Below are 15,060 nucleotides of genomic sequence, written 5' to 3'. Positions count from 1 at the left end.
ACACGGACCCCCTGCAGGCCTCCAGAGTACCCCTAGGGGGACACGGACCCTCTGTAGTCCCCCAGAGTACCCCTAGGGCGACACGTACCCCCTGCAGTCCTCCAGAGTACCCCTAGGGCGACACGTACCCCCTGCAGTCCTCCAGAGTACCCCTAGGGCGACACGGACCCCCTGCAGGCCTCCAGAGTACCCCTAGGGGGACATGGACCCCCTGCAGGCCTCCAGAGTACCCCTAGGGGGACACGGACCCTCTGTAGTCCCCCAGAGTACCCCTAACACTGCTATATATCAATTAAATAATTACTAATTTGAACATGGCTGTAAAAGTTAGTTTTTGTGCGCCATTTAGTCCTCAAACGTGTTTGTAAAATAAAAACGAATGCCTGTCTGACTTCTGACAGAGAAGAAAAATGTTGCACCAAATTTCATGATTTTTTTACCTTCATCCCATTCATGGCGTTGGTTTTGGGGGCGCTATGGAGCCCACTGGACCCGCCCGGGCCCAGTAACTACCCATAGTTACTCATAAATGTGATAGCGCGGCAGAAAAATAATAATAATCTTCACAAAAACAATAGCTTCCTCACACTATCTTTGGTGCTCGGGCCCTAATAAAGTTTTGTAGATATTAACAAAGTCTGCTATGAGCTGTTCTTTTTTTATAATAGACTAAACTGCACTGATCGGCTTCCTTCTAGGATTTGAGCTCCGAACTCTTCTCACCTGTTCTGCTCTCGGCGTGGCGGCGGCGTGTTTGTGTCCGTCAAAGTGTCCCGGATGTTCCCGTCCGAGTTGGATCCCTGCGGCTCGTCGCTCTCCTCGCTGGACTGAGGGGAAAGCCGTGGTTTCGGGGGCCTGCTGGCCCGGCGGCAGGGAGGCGCGGGGCCGCGGCACTGCTGCGCCGGCACGCTGTGGTTAAAGTGGGCCGCTGCCATGCACTCTGCCGTGGCTTTGTCACACACACACTGCAGCTTATCGCAGACGGAGACGCCGTGGCCTGGGGGACGACACGGGACACGTCCTGCCTCAGTCAGTCAGTCAGTGTTAGTCCGGGTTGTTTCACAACAAAAGGTACGTTTGGCCTTTATTCTACTCTTTGTTGAAGTGAGTTTGGTAGAGCACGTATCGACCACCGAGTCCCGTCAACTAAGGCACAGATTACCAAACTTCAAATGACTCTTTAAATAAATAAATAGACTAAAATCTAGTGGAAAACATTTACATCCTATTGGCCACAAGAGGAATTAGATTTTGAAGGGCCCATATTATGCTTGGTTTTTCTGTTTTTCCAAATGTCCTTTGGTGCTTAGAAAATTGAACTGATAAGCGTTCAACTGACCCATGCTCATTTAGAGGTTCATACTTGGATTTTGGATTTCTACGAGAACATATTTACATGCTCTCATAGGTGCCAATACCGTGGACGCTCCGGAGCTCGAGCACCCTTCGAAAATACTGAGCACCCACGTGTGCCAGACTGCCATTAGGCTACATTCATTTCAAATTAAACATTGCAGGTTGGTGCGTCTGTCATAGTGTGATTGGTTATGTCGCTGTGAGTCCCCTGCTCCATATCCTATCCACCAATCACAGCGTCCCTCCCCTCCCACTATACAGTGCGTAAATGTGCATTAGGTAATCAGAGTGAGAGGAAAATGGATAGAATGATTATATAGGGTATTTTACACTGTTCCTTAATGTCTCCTAATGGGGTATGTAACATTGGTTGGGCTGAAAATTGCCCGAATGCTATTTTATTACGCCCTTAACTACCCTGTGAATATGGCTCTATAGCGAGAAATCAACTATATAAAGCTCAAATATGGGCCGTTTTACATAAAATTGATGGCTAATTGCAAATTTGGTAAGACTGTGTGTCGGAGTTCAGCCGCTGGTGCTGCCTCGCCGCCCGCCGGTGCTGCCTCTTCGCCCGGCCTGCCTTCCTTCACAGACTCCGGCCTGCTATGAGGTACTTGGAGCTCCGTCACGGCTGGCAGCCCACAGCAGGGACTACCAACCTGACAGAGCTCCAGGGCCTTCAACTCCCCTCTTCCTGCTAGCTAAATGGCCCGTTGTGTGAGAGTGAGAGCTCCGTCAGCGAGCTTGTTACACCAGCAATCTCTTACCACATGTTACACACATGTCACGCCACTTATACAAAATCTAACTAAAGGTCTTGTAAAGATAACAACTGTGTGCAATTTCAAGTTAATGAATATTTGTGAAGACAAAGTGTTTCGTTAGCTGCGACTGTCCCTTCAATCCTAGCTATGTGTAGCTACAAACCACGGATAGTTAGCTTCCTTTTCGCCTTAATTCGAGTATATTTACAGTTTGAATTTCGTCACGCCACTTACACAACATCTAAATATATGTCTTATAAACCTAACAACGGTGTCCGATTTCAAGTTAATGAATTTTTGTGAATTCCAGAGGAATTCTAAGAGGAGGCTAGCTAGCTCTCATTGATAGAGCTCCATCCAGCCGCAGGCTCTATCAATGAGACTCGCGGACAAGCGGCGTTTATTTCCCCAATCGTTTGTTTAAATAACTCAACACATTATAATTACACACATTATAAGATTAACTAGAACCTGTGGTAAGAGAATGCTGGCGTAACAAGCTCGCTGACCGCGCTTTCACTCACATACACCGGGCATTTAGCTAGCAGGAAGAGGGGAGCTGAAGGCCCTGGAGCTCTGTCAGAGCAGCGGCGTTTCCTAGTCCATTAGCCCAAAACGGTGACTTTGCGCGAGTATGGAGTGCTGTGGGTTGCCAGCCGTGACTGAGCTCCATCTACCTCACAGCAGGCCGGGGTCTGTGGAGGAAGGCAGGCCAAGCGGCGAGGCAGCTACACAGGCAGCACCAGCCTCTGAACTCCGACACACAGTCGGACAAAATTTGCAATTAGACATCAATTTTCGTAAAACGGCCGTATTTGACCTCTACATAGTTGATTTCTCGCATAAAAAAGTCTCAGAAGTGAATTTAATGGTAAAATAGCATATGAACAATGTATACAATTTCTGAGATCTGCACGACCTAGATTCAGAAGACTAACTGATCTCAGGTCAGTTGCGTAGCCTATGCAAATGTTGGGGCGTGACAAAGACAGACTAGAGCCAAATGAGGAGGAGCCGTAATAGTTGACGTCAACTATGGGGCTTGTTGAGATTCGCCCGTTTTCAGAGGCAGTTTCAAATAGTGAGATTTGCAGAGAAAAGAGGTGTCAATGGGATTTAGAGGTTCTATGTATGTCCTAATTACCCACTAAACTGTCATTATTCAACTATGACAAGGTAAAATCAGTTTTGCATTCTATCACCCCTTTAAAAAAGCAAAACAGGTTCGACTCCAACCTGCGGCCCTTTGATGCATGTCATTCCCCCCTCTCTCTACCCTTTCAAGTCTAAGCTGTCCTATCCAAATAAAGGCCTAAAATTAAAAAAAAATTAAACCTTAGTGGTCCCCTAATACTGTATCTGAAGTCTCTTTTATAGAGACCTTAGTGGTCCCCTAATACTGTATCTGAAGTCTCTTTTATATAGACCTTAGTGGTCCCCTAATACTGTATCTGAAGTCTCTTTTATATAGACCTTAGTGGTCCCCTAATACTGTATCTGAAGTCTCTTTTATATAGACCTTAGTGGTCCCCTAATACTGTATCTGAAGTCTCTTTTATATAGACCTTAGTGGTCCCCTAATACTGTATCTGAAGTCTCTTTTATATAGACCTTAGTGGTCCCCTAATACTGTATCTGAAGTCTCTTTTATATAGACCTTAGTGGTCCCCTAATACTGTATCTGAAGTCTCTTTCCTGAAATTCAGCTTCTGTTAGGACTGCCCTGTTTCCCGGCGCTGTAACCTCTGGCTGTAGCAGACAACAACAACGTGCCGTACTCACATCGAGGTTTCCCGTTGTCGCAGGAGACGTGAGCGTTGAGCGTCCTGTCCGAGCGGCAGCCCATGGAGCCGATCTGCTTCAGGCAGCACTGATGGAAGAAGCAACACCTGACGAAGAGGAGGAAGAATGTTCAACGTTGTTTTAGGTACGTTTTATTAGCTTCAAAGCAGCTTCATATAAAAGTAGTCTCGCGTGGCCAGACCTTCCTCCACAGTGCTGCGGAGGAGGGTCTGGCTAGTCCACACAGCATTCTGGGATGGGAGAACAACGTGCTCTGGTTTATTGGGATGTCTTTAAACCAATCAGAATCGTCTCGGGCGGTGCTAAGCGTATGTGAAAGAGTAGTTTGTTTTGTAATTTAAATGTCTGGAAGAGCTTAGTAATGACATTGTCAAATCATATCTTACTTTCTTTTTGTAAATATATATTGATCTAACAGATTATGTATCGTCTCGTATCGGTCTATGAATTGAATCGAAATGGTATCGAGGCACACTTTGTGATACCAGTAAATACTGTGTCCTACGAGTCGATATAGACTATAATATGGTATCATGATAAAACGTGTCTCATACTGTATCTTCTCGTTGCGTCACACCTAAACCCGCCTCAAAACTCAACGCTGATTGGTCGGTCGTCTGGCGAATGGCTCCAAATTTCCCCAAATCTTAAGATGCTAGACTGATCTGAGAGTAGAAAACTGGAGCTCGCCAGATCAGGACGCTCTCACGAGGCTACGCTAAACTTGCACTTCCCCAAAGCTGAAGAATAAAATCAGTTTTATGTCTGTGGTACAATCCCGAAAAAGACTCGCGCCGATAACACGAAAGCTGATTGGCTGCAGTATGAGTTACATGTTGGTCTCATATGTAGTCGTAAATACAGCAAATTATATTTGGACTAGTGAAAAGATAAAAACTACAACAGCACAGGGAGGGAAGAAGAGCATTAGAGGCAGCGTTGCATGGACGTAGGAAAATTAGGACCTGTTTAAAATGATTTAAGACCTAGAACACAATACTTGAGCGAATTTAAGACTTTAAATTTAAGGTCTAAAATTTAGATTTTTAAATTTTAAACTTTTTCAAGACCCCGCAGAAACCAGAAATCGCTGCTTATCCTCCTTATGTGCTGACCTGTCCAGCTGGTCCTGAGGCTGCCCCCCGCCCTCCTGTCCGCAGTAGCAGCCGTACATCTCGTACTCATGCGGGCACCGTCCCGTCACGCAGTGCAGCATCTCCCCCAGGGCCGCCATCTCCCGCCTGGCTCGCCCGTCGCTGCCGAACACGGTGAAGGAGCGGCTGCATTCTGGGGAGACCGTAGGAGGAAACCCAGGTACGGTGAATGCATTTCAACTACTGACCAAAGGGATTTGGACGCTGTTTGGTGTTTTAAGCCCCCGACGTCAGGGTTAAGGTTAGGGTTAGGTGCCTTGAAGTCGACATTGGGGGCTTAAAACACCAGCGAGCGATTTGGACATTGTAAAAATGCAGTTAAGATGCATTAATTAAAGGGTTGCGCACTGATGCTTAAGCCAGGTCTGCAAATCTGGAGTTAAAGTGATATTCTAGAGAAAAGGCCATTTATTTATATAGCACAATTTAGACACAAATGCAATTTAAAGTGCTTTACATACGCATAAATGTACATGGCAAATAAAAGAGAAAATTCAACAATCATACAAAAAAACCTTTAGATTTAAAAAGCTTCAGAAGCCTAGTGTAGAGTGTAGGAATGACCATGACCTCAGGGAACCCAATAGCAAACAGAAACGTTTAACCCTTTACTTAACAGACCTCAAGTGTCCTGGAAGATGAATTCGCTGCATAGAAACTAAAAGCTCGAAGAACAGGGGTAATGTGTTCAAATGTCTCAGTTTTAGTGAGGACTCGGGCGTGAGTTTGGCGTTTTGAAGACGCTGCAGTTGAAGTCTGATTGATGTTTTTACAGAGACCCGTAAAGAAACTGTCACAATAGTCAAATCTACTAAAAATCAAAGGCATGAACAGGTTTCTCTGTATAAGGGCTCCCGCACACCGGCTGCAGGTTAGAGCTTACACACTGCCGGGGTGACACGCACGTCTCGGCTCGAGCCACGCCAAAAACTCGGGCGTGCTAGAAATAGGACCGACGCCTATTTTTCACGCGACACGCAAGCGTGTTGGAAGAGTTTCCAGACAAAATAGAATAGGAAAAGATGTTTATATGTCATTTTGACACGAATACATTTAATACATGACATTTTGACAGGTTTTGACATAAATGCAGATATAAATGTAGTTTAAAAAAAAATATTGCACCTGTCAATACAGAAGGAAATATCCTGGAGCCTATTTTGCCGTCAATACTGCCAACGTTGTCTTTGCTGTAATCAGATCAGTGTGTGTGTGTATATATATATATATATATATATATATATATATATATATATATATTTATGGGAGACATCCATGTGTACAGACAAGGCTAGCAGCAGCAGCCAGCAGTCAGCCAGCAGTCAGACACCTTTCTGGTGTGAAAAGAGAAAACACCACACAGCCCGTGTGCAGGGGGCCTAAAGGTATTGCTGAGGAAGGAAAGCCTTTATTTTCTCAGTGAGATGCAGCCAAAGAAATGGAGTTGTACAGGTTTACCTTTGCTGTCTGGCTGTAGTTGGAGGTCGGACAAGCCAACAGACTCCAGCAGGGACCAGGCGAAGAACGGCACCGTCCTCTTCTGAGCCACGTCCCAGTCTGCCGACAGACAAACCATACGTTTAGGAACTTATGTAGGGCTGCAACTAACGATTATTTTCATTGTTGATTAATCTGTTGGCTATTATCTGGATGAATGGATCAGTTGTCTGGTCTCTAAAATGTCAGAAAAGGGTGAAAAATGTGGATCAGTGTTTCCCAAAGTCCATGAAGACGTCCTCAAATATCTTGTTTTGTCCACAACTCAAAGATATTCAGTTTCCTGTCCCAGAGGAGAGAAGAAACTAGAACAATATTCACATTTAACACGCTGACATCAGAGATAAATGTAGATAAAAAATGACTCAAACAGATTAATCGATTATCAAAATACTTTGGGATTAATGTAATAGTTGACAACTAATCGATTCATCTTTGCAGCTCTTTTAGAAACATTTGAGCCACAGCACTTATGTTATGTATATTATATGTGTTTTATGTGCAAAATATCATGGGTTAAAGGAGATAGAACTAAATAACCTTTAGGCTATGTTCACACTTGACGTCTTTTTTGACAAGAAAAAGTTGACTAGAGCGCTGTTGTAGTGAAAAAAAGAAAAGCTGGCAGCGTTTTGGTTCCACAAAGCAGCCGAGAGCATCTTTTGTTGCTATAACAACAGCAACTGCTACAGTCTCCTAGAGCGCTACGTGGAGCGGTGCTAACGTTAGATAAAACAAAGTGGTGGAGCGAGCTAGAGAAAGAACAGAGAGAAAGAGAGCGGTGCTAATGTTAGATAAAACAAAGTGGTGGAGTGAGCTAGAGAAAGAACAGAGAGAGAGAGAGAGAGAGAGAGAGAGAGAGAGAGAGAGAGAGAGAGAGATGCTAGCATTAGATAAGTCAAAGTGGTGGAGCGAGTTAGAGAAAGAACAGATACAGAGAGATGCTAACGTTAGATAAACAAAGTGGTGGAGCGAGCTAGAGAAAGAACAGAGAGAGAGAGAGATGCTAGCATTAGATAAGTCAAAGTGGTGGAGCGAGTTAGAGAGAGAGAGAGAGAGAGAGAGAGAGAGAGAGAGAGAGAGGTGCTAACGTCATATCATATAACTCGCTGCGCTCCGACTCCATTTTTCTTGTTGTTATGGAAACGACAGGTCTGGCTACTCCGCTTGTCACTGGTCAGCTGTCAAAAAAGTGCTTGACGTAGGGTGTGGGGTTTTTCTTTTCAGAAAAGTTGACATTTTTTCAACTTCAAAAAGACAATCTGAGCTGCAAAAAAGAAGTCAGCGGTGGCGTTTAAAAGAAGCGCTCAGAACTTTATTGAAACCACGGTTTACTCCACACTAGGATCATAAGGTAAAACAGACGCCAAGTGTGAACACAGCCTAATGCTGTCCCTCTGCAGGGCCTGGAAGTTGTAGCTGGTGCTACAGAGACTCGTCGGAGTCCTACTGTAGTTTGTGCTGCTGAAGCCTCATCAGCCATTGCGCTCACGGCTGCCGTGAGTCACCTCTGCTTTTTACAAGTGATGGCGTTGTGTTGGTTTCATCACAGCCTAACCTCCGGTGCACACAGCGAGGGTTGGCAGCTGAGATGAGAGCGGGCGCCCTGAGGCCCGAGTGTCGGCTGCTGACACCTGGAGAAAATAATGAAGTGTCTCCGCAGTCTGGGGACAGTCTGCCTCCAGTAACACATAAATAGGTCTGGGTTTTGCTCATGAGTGATGTTAAAGCCTAGCGTGAAATAGGACCAGGTCCTGACTAACTCCCACTCCTGCTAAGTCCCACTGGGAAATCAGAAAGGGTCTTTTGCATCCATGTTTGCACACCTCTCTTGAGTTTGCAACTCTGCAGAATATCTTTAGGGAGTAACCCAAGGGTGGAACTTTGGGGTTCAACATTGGGGGGGGTTGAGATCTCTACTTTTGAGCAAATTTGAAATTTTGAGCATGAAATTTATTTATTTTCTGCAACAATTTGTGCCTTTCTGCATCAAGTTATGGTGCAAAATGTCTTTATTTATGTAAAGTAAAATGTTGCACCGGTTTTGATTATTGGGATTATTGGTTCCCCCCTATCCCCCCTGTAAATTACACCTATGGAGTAACCCAAACTACCACAAGTAAGCTAAAAGTTGAACCATTATAGTGTCTATTATAGTGGAATTGTGCATCTTAAAACAAGGGAACATGTGTTCTTGCATACCATAGACGTATAATTAAACCTACTTCTTGTTTAGCGCTCTGCTAACTTGTATGGAGATTAAATGGTTTAATCGTGCAGCTCTTCTAGACTTTTCAAATGTTATCAGACCGTTATAGTCAACTGATTATACACTGAACCAAATTATAAACCCAAAACTTTTGTTTTTGCCCCCATTTTTCATGAGCTGAACTCAAAGGTCTAAGACTTTTTCTACGTACACAAAAGGTTTTATTTCTCTCAAATTTCGTTCACCAATCTGTCTAAATCTGTGTCAGTGAGCACTTCTCCTTTGTTGAGATAATCCATCCACCTCACAGGTGTGGCATATCAAGATGCTGATTAGACAGCAGGATTATTGCACAGGTGTGACTTAGGCTGGACACAATAAAAGGCCACTCTAAAATGTGCAGTTTTACTGTATTGGTGGGGTCCGGGGGGCGTCCGAAAACCAGTCAGTATCTGGTGACAGGGTTAGGGTTCATCTCTCTCTCTCTCTCTCTCTCTCTCTCTCTCTCTCTCTCTCTCTCTCTCTCTCTACCTGTCTGCAGTTCGTCATAGTAACCGACTTGAGAGGGTAAATGCTCACATTTGATGGCGTCTGGCACTTTGGAGAGGTGTTCTCTTCACGGATGAACCCTAACCCAGTAGATTTTTCTGATAGCTTGCCCCACACTTGTCATATGCTATCATTTCTTTCTCTTGCTTGGTTGTTGTCTCTCTCTCTCTCTCTCTGCTGAATTACTGATCAAAAGTTCAGTACCAGGGACTGTGTACCAGGCAATTTTCTAAATTAGATTTATGACTTCCAAGACCCGATAATACATAACCTCCTCACTTACTGGCTATGAGGGAAAGACTAGTGCCAAAACACGTTTAACCTACAAAAACGACTTTAGCCTGAAGCAAAGAAAGAAAACCTCAGATCCATTACTTTTATTAGCTCCTCCTGTGGATGTTTCTGCTCTAATTATCCACTTTGCTCCCCGAGATTGGGAATATGTGCATTTATGGTTAATGTCCATAATGGGCTGGTGTTTTCTTCTGGCTGTCATTACAGGTCATTGGTTACTTCATTTTACTTCTACACCCCTATTAAATAGAATTAACTTTATTGAACTCATGGAAGAAACCTGCCTAATTTATTCATTTTATTTAATATCATTTAACCTGGCTTAAAGAGCGACGAGGCCAAATGACTATGTTTACATGCACATAATATTCAATTGTTTGCCCTTATTCCAGAAAAAGACAATATTCCAACCGACAAGAGGCCGTAAACTGTCACGAACTGCAGTAAAAACCCTGATGGAGTCGCAGTTTCTGAATGCGCTGTATACATGTCCAAGGAATGCTTCTAAAACCTGAATAACACACCCAACAAGTCTTAACACTCCTGTTGTCCTTCCGGGTCTAAATTAAAAATGATTTTTAATTTGTGCTTTTTCCAACGTTTTAGTAAGCTTTTGACGCTGTTTTCAACATTTCTGTCACTTTTCTCAACACTTTTTTTTTAATTCATGGTCAAGAAACCTAATTTAAATGACATTATACCTAATTTTTTAGTTAAAAAAAAGCAGAAATTATGAATTATTTTGACTAATAGTTAAAATCAGAAGATGTTGAGTGGATAATCACAGATTGGTTATATGTTGAAGTGTAGTCAGGATACAGTTTTAAAACCCTTTACACATGTTTTTGAAATGCTATAAAATTGAGTAAGTAGTAGTAAGTAATTATGAATTTTACCTGTGAAGAACGTAGCACATATGCATCCAAGTTATGTTTGTGAAATTTGGATGAAAGAAACCCATATTTCTGATATAAAAAAACTTTGAAAACGGGTCAAATTGGAACCGAGGACAACACAAGGGTTGTTCGGAAAATGCTAAATTCAGAACAAGGCCTTATTCTGGATATCCAAACGGAACATGCTGTTTACATGACCTGAATCAAATTCAGAATATTGTCATATTCTGAATAATAGTGGAATATTACTGTAGTTTGCATGTAAATGTACTGAGTGTGGCCCCAACTCTACCGTCTGTCTCTTTCTCCAGCGAGCTGTCGGCCTCCTCTTCCTCTGCTGTTTCCGTCTCTTCCTGCCGCTCCTCCTCAGATTCAGCCGCCGGCGTGGGTCGGCTGGAGGCGCCGATCTCTGATCGGGGTCTGGCGGAGGGGACTCGGCTTCCTTCCTGCGACGTCTGAGAGACGCTTCTCGTCGAAGTCGGCGTTGTGGATTGGGGAGTTTCCTGTCCTGCGGCGGCCAGCGTAGAGAATCCAATTTAGTCGTTATTAAGAGAACAGTAGCGGATGCTAATATGTATGAATTCTTATTTTATTTTTGCTGAATTTTCCTAGCAGAGTGGATACAGCGCATGGCAATAGAGAACACACATGTTGGGGGTTGCTGGTTCGAATCCCATCTCGAAAAAAAAAAGCCTGTCTTCTCGAGCATGTTGTCTAAAACAGACCTGAATGAGGACAAACCTACGACTCGGGACATTAAAGGTTCTGTAGGTGGGATTGGGAAGATCCAGGACTTAGCCAAAACATCTGAACATCGACAACTTCTCAGCCCCTCCCCCCTTTCAGTCCCTCCAGAAAAACGCGATCGCATAATTCAATGCATAATCAGCTAAAGTCTTCATATTTATGCGGGGGCCGCTTTTGCCGATTTCCGCGCAAAATATTGCATGATTTCATAATCCCCGCATTTTCGTTGCAAAAAAGTCCCATAATATATCTTAGCAGAAAGTAAAAAAAATGTTGCGTTTACTTCACACAAGATAAGCCATTTTCCCCTGTTGCCATGGGAACGTTATGAAGTGATGTAATTACACGACGTGAACATCATTGAAAAGCAGGGGGGGGGGGAAATCACTTTTTTTTCTCTTTTTCATCAAACCGCAGTTTTTGCAAGTTCCCGCAATTTCATCGCATAAAATTGCATAAATATCCTTTATATTCCATCGCATTTTTTAAGAAAACGTGCCGCATAATCAAGGTTTTTTGCCCGCAACAATCACAAAAAAACTCCGCATTTTTCTGGAAGGACTGAGCTTTCCGCTAAAGCCCAAAACGGTCTCCTAAGCCCCTCCCCCCACAAGGGAGAATGAATGCGTGTGCATGAGCAGTGATTGACACGCAGTTAGACACCCCTCCCCGCCCTGATTGGTGCATCTGAACAGGGAGCGGTGGATTTTTACAAATTTCACTCCAGGCTGTAGGTGGAGCCAGAGGAGCTGGATTTATTTAAATGACCTGCTTCATGTAGTTCTACTGGAACATAGGGTCAGTTTCAGCAGATATGACAGAAAGGTAGTTTTATAAGGCTTACCTACTGCATCTTTAATAGGTTTAAAAAGAAATATCCTAATTTTTTTTCTTTGTATCCGGACAAATGTACTTGTTTTTGGTGAAGCTGTACTGGTTAAAGATATAATTCCTTATTTTAAGACTATGTTTTGCTAAATTTAAGCAAATGTTCCTATATATTAAAAACTTCTCCAGTGTGTTCAGTGTATTATTCATGAAGAGATGTTGCTGCTGAATTGATTAAATATAATTTTCACCCAATGTTTTAAGCCACAAACTAAATGCTATTCATGTCTGTGGTATTGGGGGTGAAAGCAGAACTCTCAGAGATGAATAATCTCAGTACCTGCACGGATAAAACCCAAACCATCTGTACAGCTGCCACAGGAGGAAAGGAAGAAACAGGTTTTTTGGAATGAGCATTAAAGCTTACATGACTGAATGGATGAAATCACACTCACGTGCAGATTAAATTGATTCTGACACTTTCTGCAACAGATGCAAATTTCCAAGATGGTGCAAACTTGTAATTAGTTCCCCTTAGCCAATGTGTGAATGCTATGCTAATGCTCTTCCAGAGATTGTGTTGGTAGTGTGGTGCTGCTGCCTCACCTTGGCTCAGCGGGCTGAGAGGAAGAGCAGCAGGTGTGTGCAGACTCAAGTCTTCCTCCCAGGAATCAGGTAACACGGGTGAGACGGCGGCCGTTTCCTCTGGGTGGCTTCCTGGTCGGGAGCTTCTTGTGGAGGGTGTTTTGGTCACCATGGTAACCATTTCTGGGCCTGTGGAAGTGAATGATTGCAGAGTGAGGGGAGCCAATACCTAGCTAAGGAGGGGAAAGGCAACTTTTCTGAAAAATAGTTGGTGGAGTTTAAAGCATTACCAGATCATCTCTGCATTTTTATAACATATGTACTATGACTTTTTGCGACATACTATAGTATGAATTGTTGAGGACTTTTTGACATACTATGACTTCTTTATGACGTTATATGACATGCTATACTATGACATTTTTATGTTGTTTTTCGACATACTATGACCTTTTATGACATAATATACTATGACATTTTTTCGAACATACTATAATATAGATTTTTATGACTTTTTAGACGTTTTTTTCAACATACTATGACTTTTTAATCACTTTTTTGACATACTATACTATGACTTTTTTCGACATACAATAGACCTTTTTCTTACTTACTGGGACACTTGATGGAATTGAGCTATCGTTAAGGTTATCAATTTCAGCTGTGCTTTTCCTACTATGACAAGTCAAAATGTCTGCTGTGAAAAAGGTCCATACTATGACTCTTTTCTCCATACTATACTATGACTTTTTGACACAATAATAATAAAACATTTTACTTATATAGTGCTTTACATGGAACACAAAGACATTTTACAGTAAAACCAGCACATTTAGCTTAAAAACAGATGAAGCAATAAATCCAACACATAAAACAAGCATAGAGGGCTTTGTGAGTAAGGAGGAGCACTTTAAACTGAATGCGTTGGGGAACTGGGAGCCAGTGGAGATTCAGGAGAACGGGGGTGATGTAATCACAGGAGCGAGTATGGGTGAAGAGGCGGGCAGCAGAGTTTTGGATGTATTACTCATACTATAAGTCATACTGTACTATGACTTTTTACAACATACAAGATCTTTTATGGCTTTGACATACTATACTATGACTTTATGTTAAACTGAAGAAAGTCCCTCTGTCTCCTCAGATTCTGGTCACCGCTGCACCATTGGGAGCATCCTCACCAACTGCATCAGTGTAGTACGGCATCTTCTGTCTCGGACCAAAAGCACTGCAGAGGTCACCTCTCACCCCGGCCACAGTTTTGCACTTGTCCCCTCCGGGAGACGCTACAGGACTCTCGGTCCCAGGACCAGCAGGCTCAGGAAGAGTCATAGTATAGCGTGTCGTATATGCAAAGTGCCTCCAGTGAATAAATTTTTTTTTTTACACTGGTGCCATGTTGTGGAACAGCCTTCCACTACACAGCAAGTCTTTCAATATGAGTGGGTCAGGTTAGGACCTAACTATGGAACAGATGTATAATGATATTTGCAATGACATTGTTATTTTAGCTGTCTTGATTTGGGAGATGTGGTGATGTGTTTATGGATTTCAGGATTTAATTAGTTTGTGTGAGAAATGTCTTGTGCTTTTTTGTGTTTTCATCTTGGGACTATGCTGGAAATAAGTGGTTTCACTTGAACATGTTATCTTTTGGATTTTTGTTTCTGTTCCTGATAGTCCTTGAATAAAATCACTCCATCACTCAAATGATCATTTGTCATGATAAATGTTGAAAAAGGTATAGTATATCGTAAAAAAGTCATATTATAGTATGTCAGTAAAAAAACGTCAAAAAGGTCATAGTATAGTATGTCGATAAAAGTTATAAAAACGTTATAGTATGACAAAAAAAGTGTCAAAAAAAAAGTATAGTAAAAAAAAGTCATAGTATAGTATGTTGAAAAATGAGTCATAGTTTAGTATGTCGACAAAAACATCAAAAAACTCGTAGTATATCGAAAAAAGTTAACGTAAAAAAGTCTTAGTACAGTATGTCGAAAAAAGTCAAAAAAGTCATAGTATAGTATGTCGAAAAAAGTCATAGTACAGTATGTCGAAAAAAGTCATAGTACAGTATGTCGAAAAAAGTCATAGTACAGTATGTCGAAAAAAGTCATAGTATAGTATGTTGAAAAAAGTCTTAGTACAGTATGTCGAAAAAAGTCAAAAAATCATATAGTATGACGGGAAAAAGGTCAAAAAGGTCATAGTAGGGTATGTCGAAAATGAGTCATAGGATAGTGTGTCGAAAAAATTCATAGTAGTACAGTATGTCGAAAAAAGTCTTAGTATAGTATGTCAAAAAAAAGTCTTAGTATAGTATGTCAAAAAAAAGTCTTAGTATAGTATGTCAAAAAAAAGTCATGGTATAG

General features: G+C 42.3%; 1 protein-coding gene and 1 long non-coding RNA gene across 4 annotated transcripts in view; one reads left to right on the top strand and one right to left on the bottom strand.

Moving 5' to 3' along the window:
- oc90 (otoconin 90) overlaps positions 1-15,060 on the bottom strand; it is a 50,749-nt gene that overhangs the window by 1,067 nt on the left and 34,622 nt on the right. For both annotated transcript variants that reach the window (XM_039814499.1, XM_039814498.1), the window contains 6 exons: positions 12,707-12,874; positions 10,818-11,033; positions 6,539-6,637; positions 5,042-5,213; positions 3,906-4,012; positions 724-997 (listed from right to left, as the gene is read on the bottom strand). In XM_039814499.1, the coding sequence (XP_039670433.1) occupies positions 724-997; positions 3,906-4,012; positions 5,042-5,213; positions 6,539-6,637; positions 10,818-11,033; positions 12,707-12,874 (1,036 nt within the window). The remainder of the gene's footprint in view (positions 1-723; positions 998-3,905; positions 4,013-5,041; positions 5,214-6,538; positions 6,638-10,817; positions 11,034-12,706; positions 12,875-15,060) is intronic.
- Positions 878-14,395, top strand: LOC120567597. Of its 2 annotated transcripts, none has more exons than XR_005640594.1 (3): positions 878-1,071; positions 3,830-4,050; positions 5,050-5,178. It is a non-coding gene; the product is annotated as an uncharacterized LOC120567597 (long non-coding RNA). The 2 variants fall into 2 exon arrangements; XR_005640595.1 differs by lacking the exon at positions 878-1,071 and adding an exon at positions 13,830-14,395 and having other exon boundaries at positions 3,916-4,050; positions 5,050-5,240.

The sequence above is a fragment of the Perca fluviatilis genome, chromosome 11 (assembly GCF_010015445.1).
Source record: "Perca fluviatilis chromosome 11, GENO_Pfluv_1.0, whole genome shotgun sequence".
Classification (NCBI taxonomy): Eukaryota; Metazoa; Chordata; class Actinopteri; order Perciformes; family Percidae; genus Perca; species Perca fluviatilis.
This window is presented reverse-complemented; position numbering and strand designations above follow the sequence as displayed.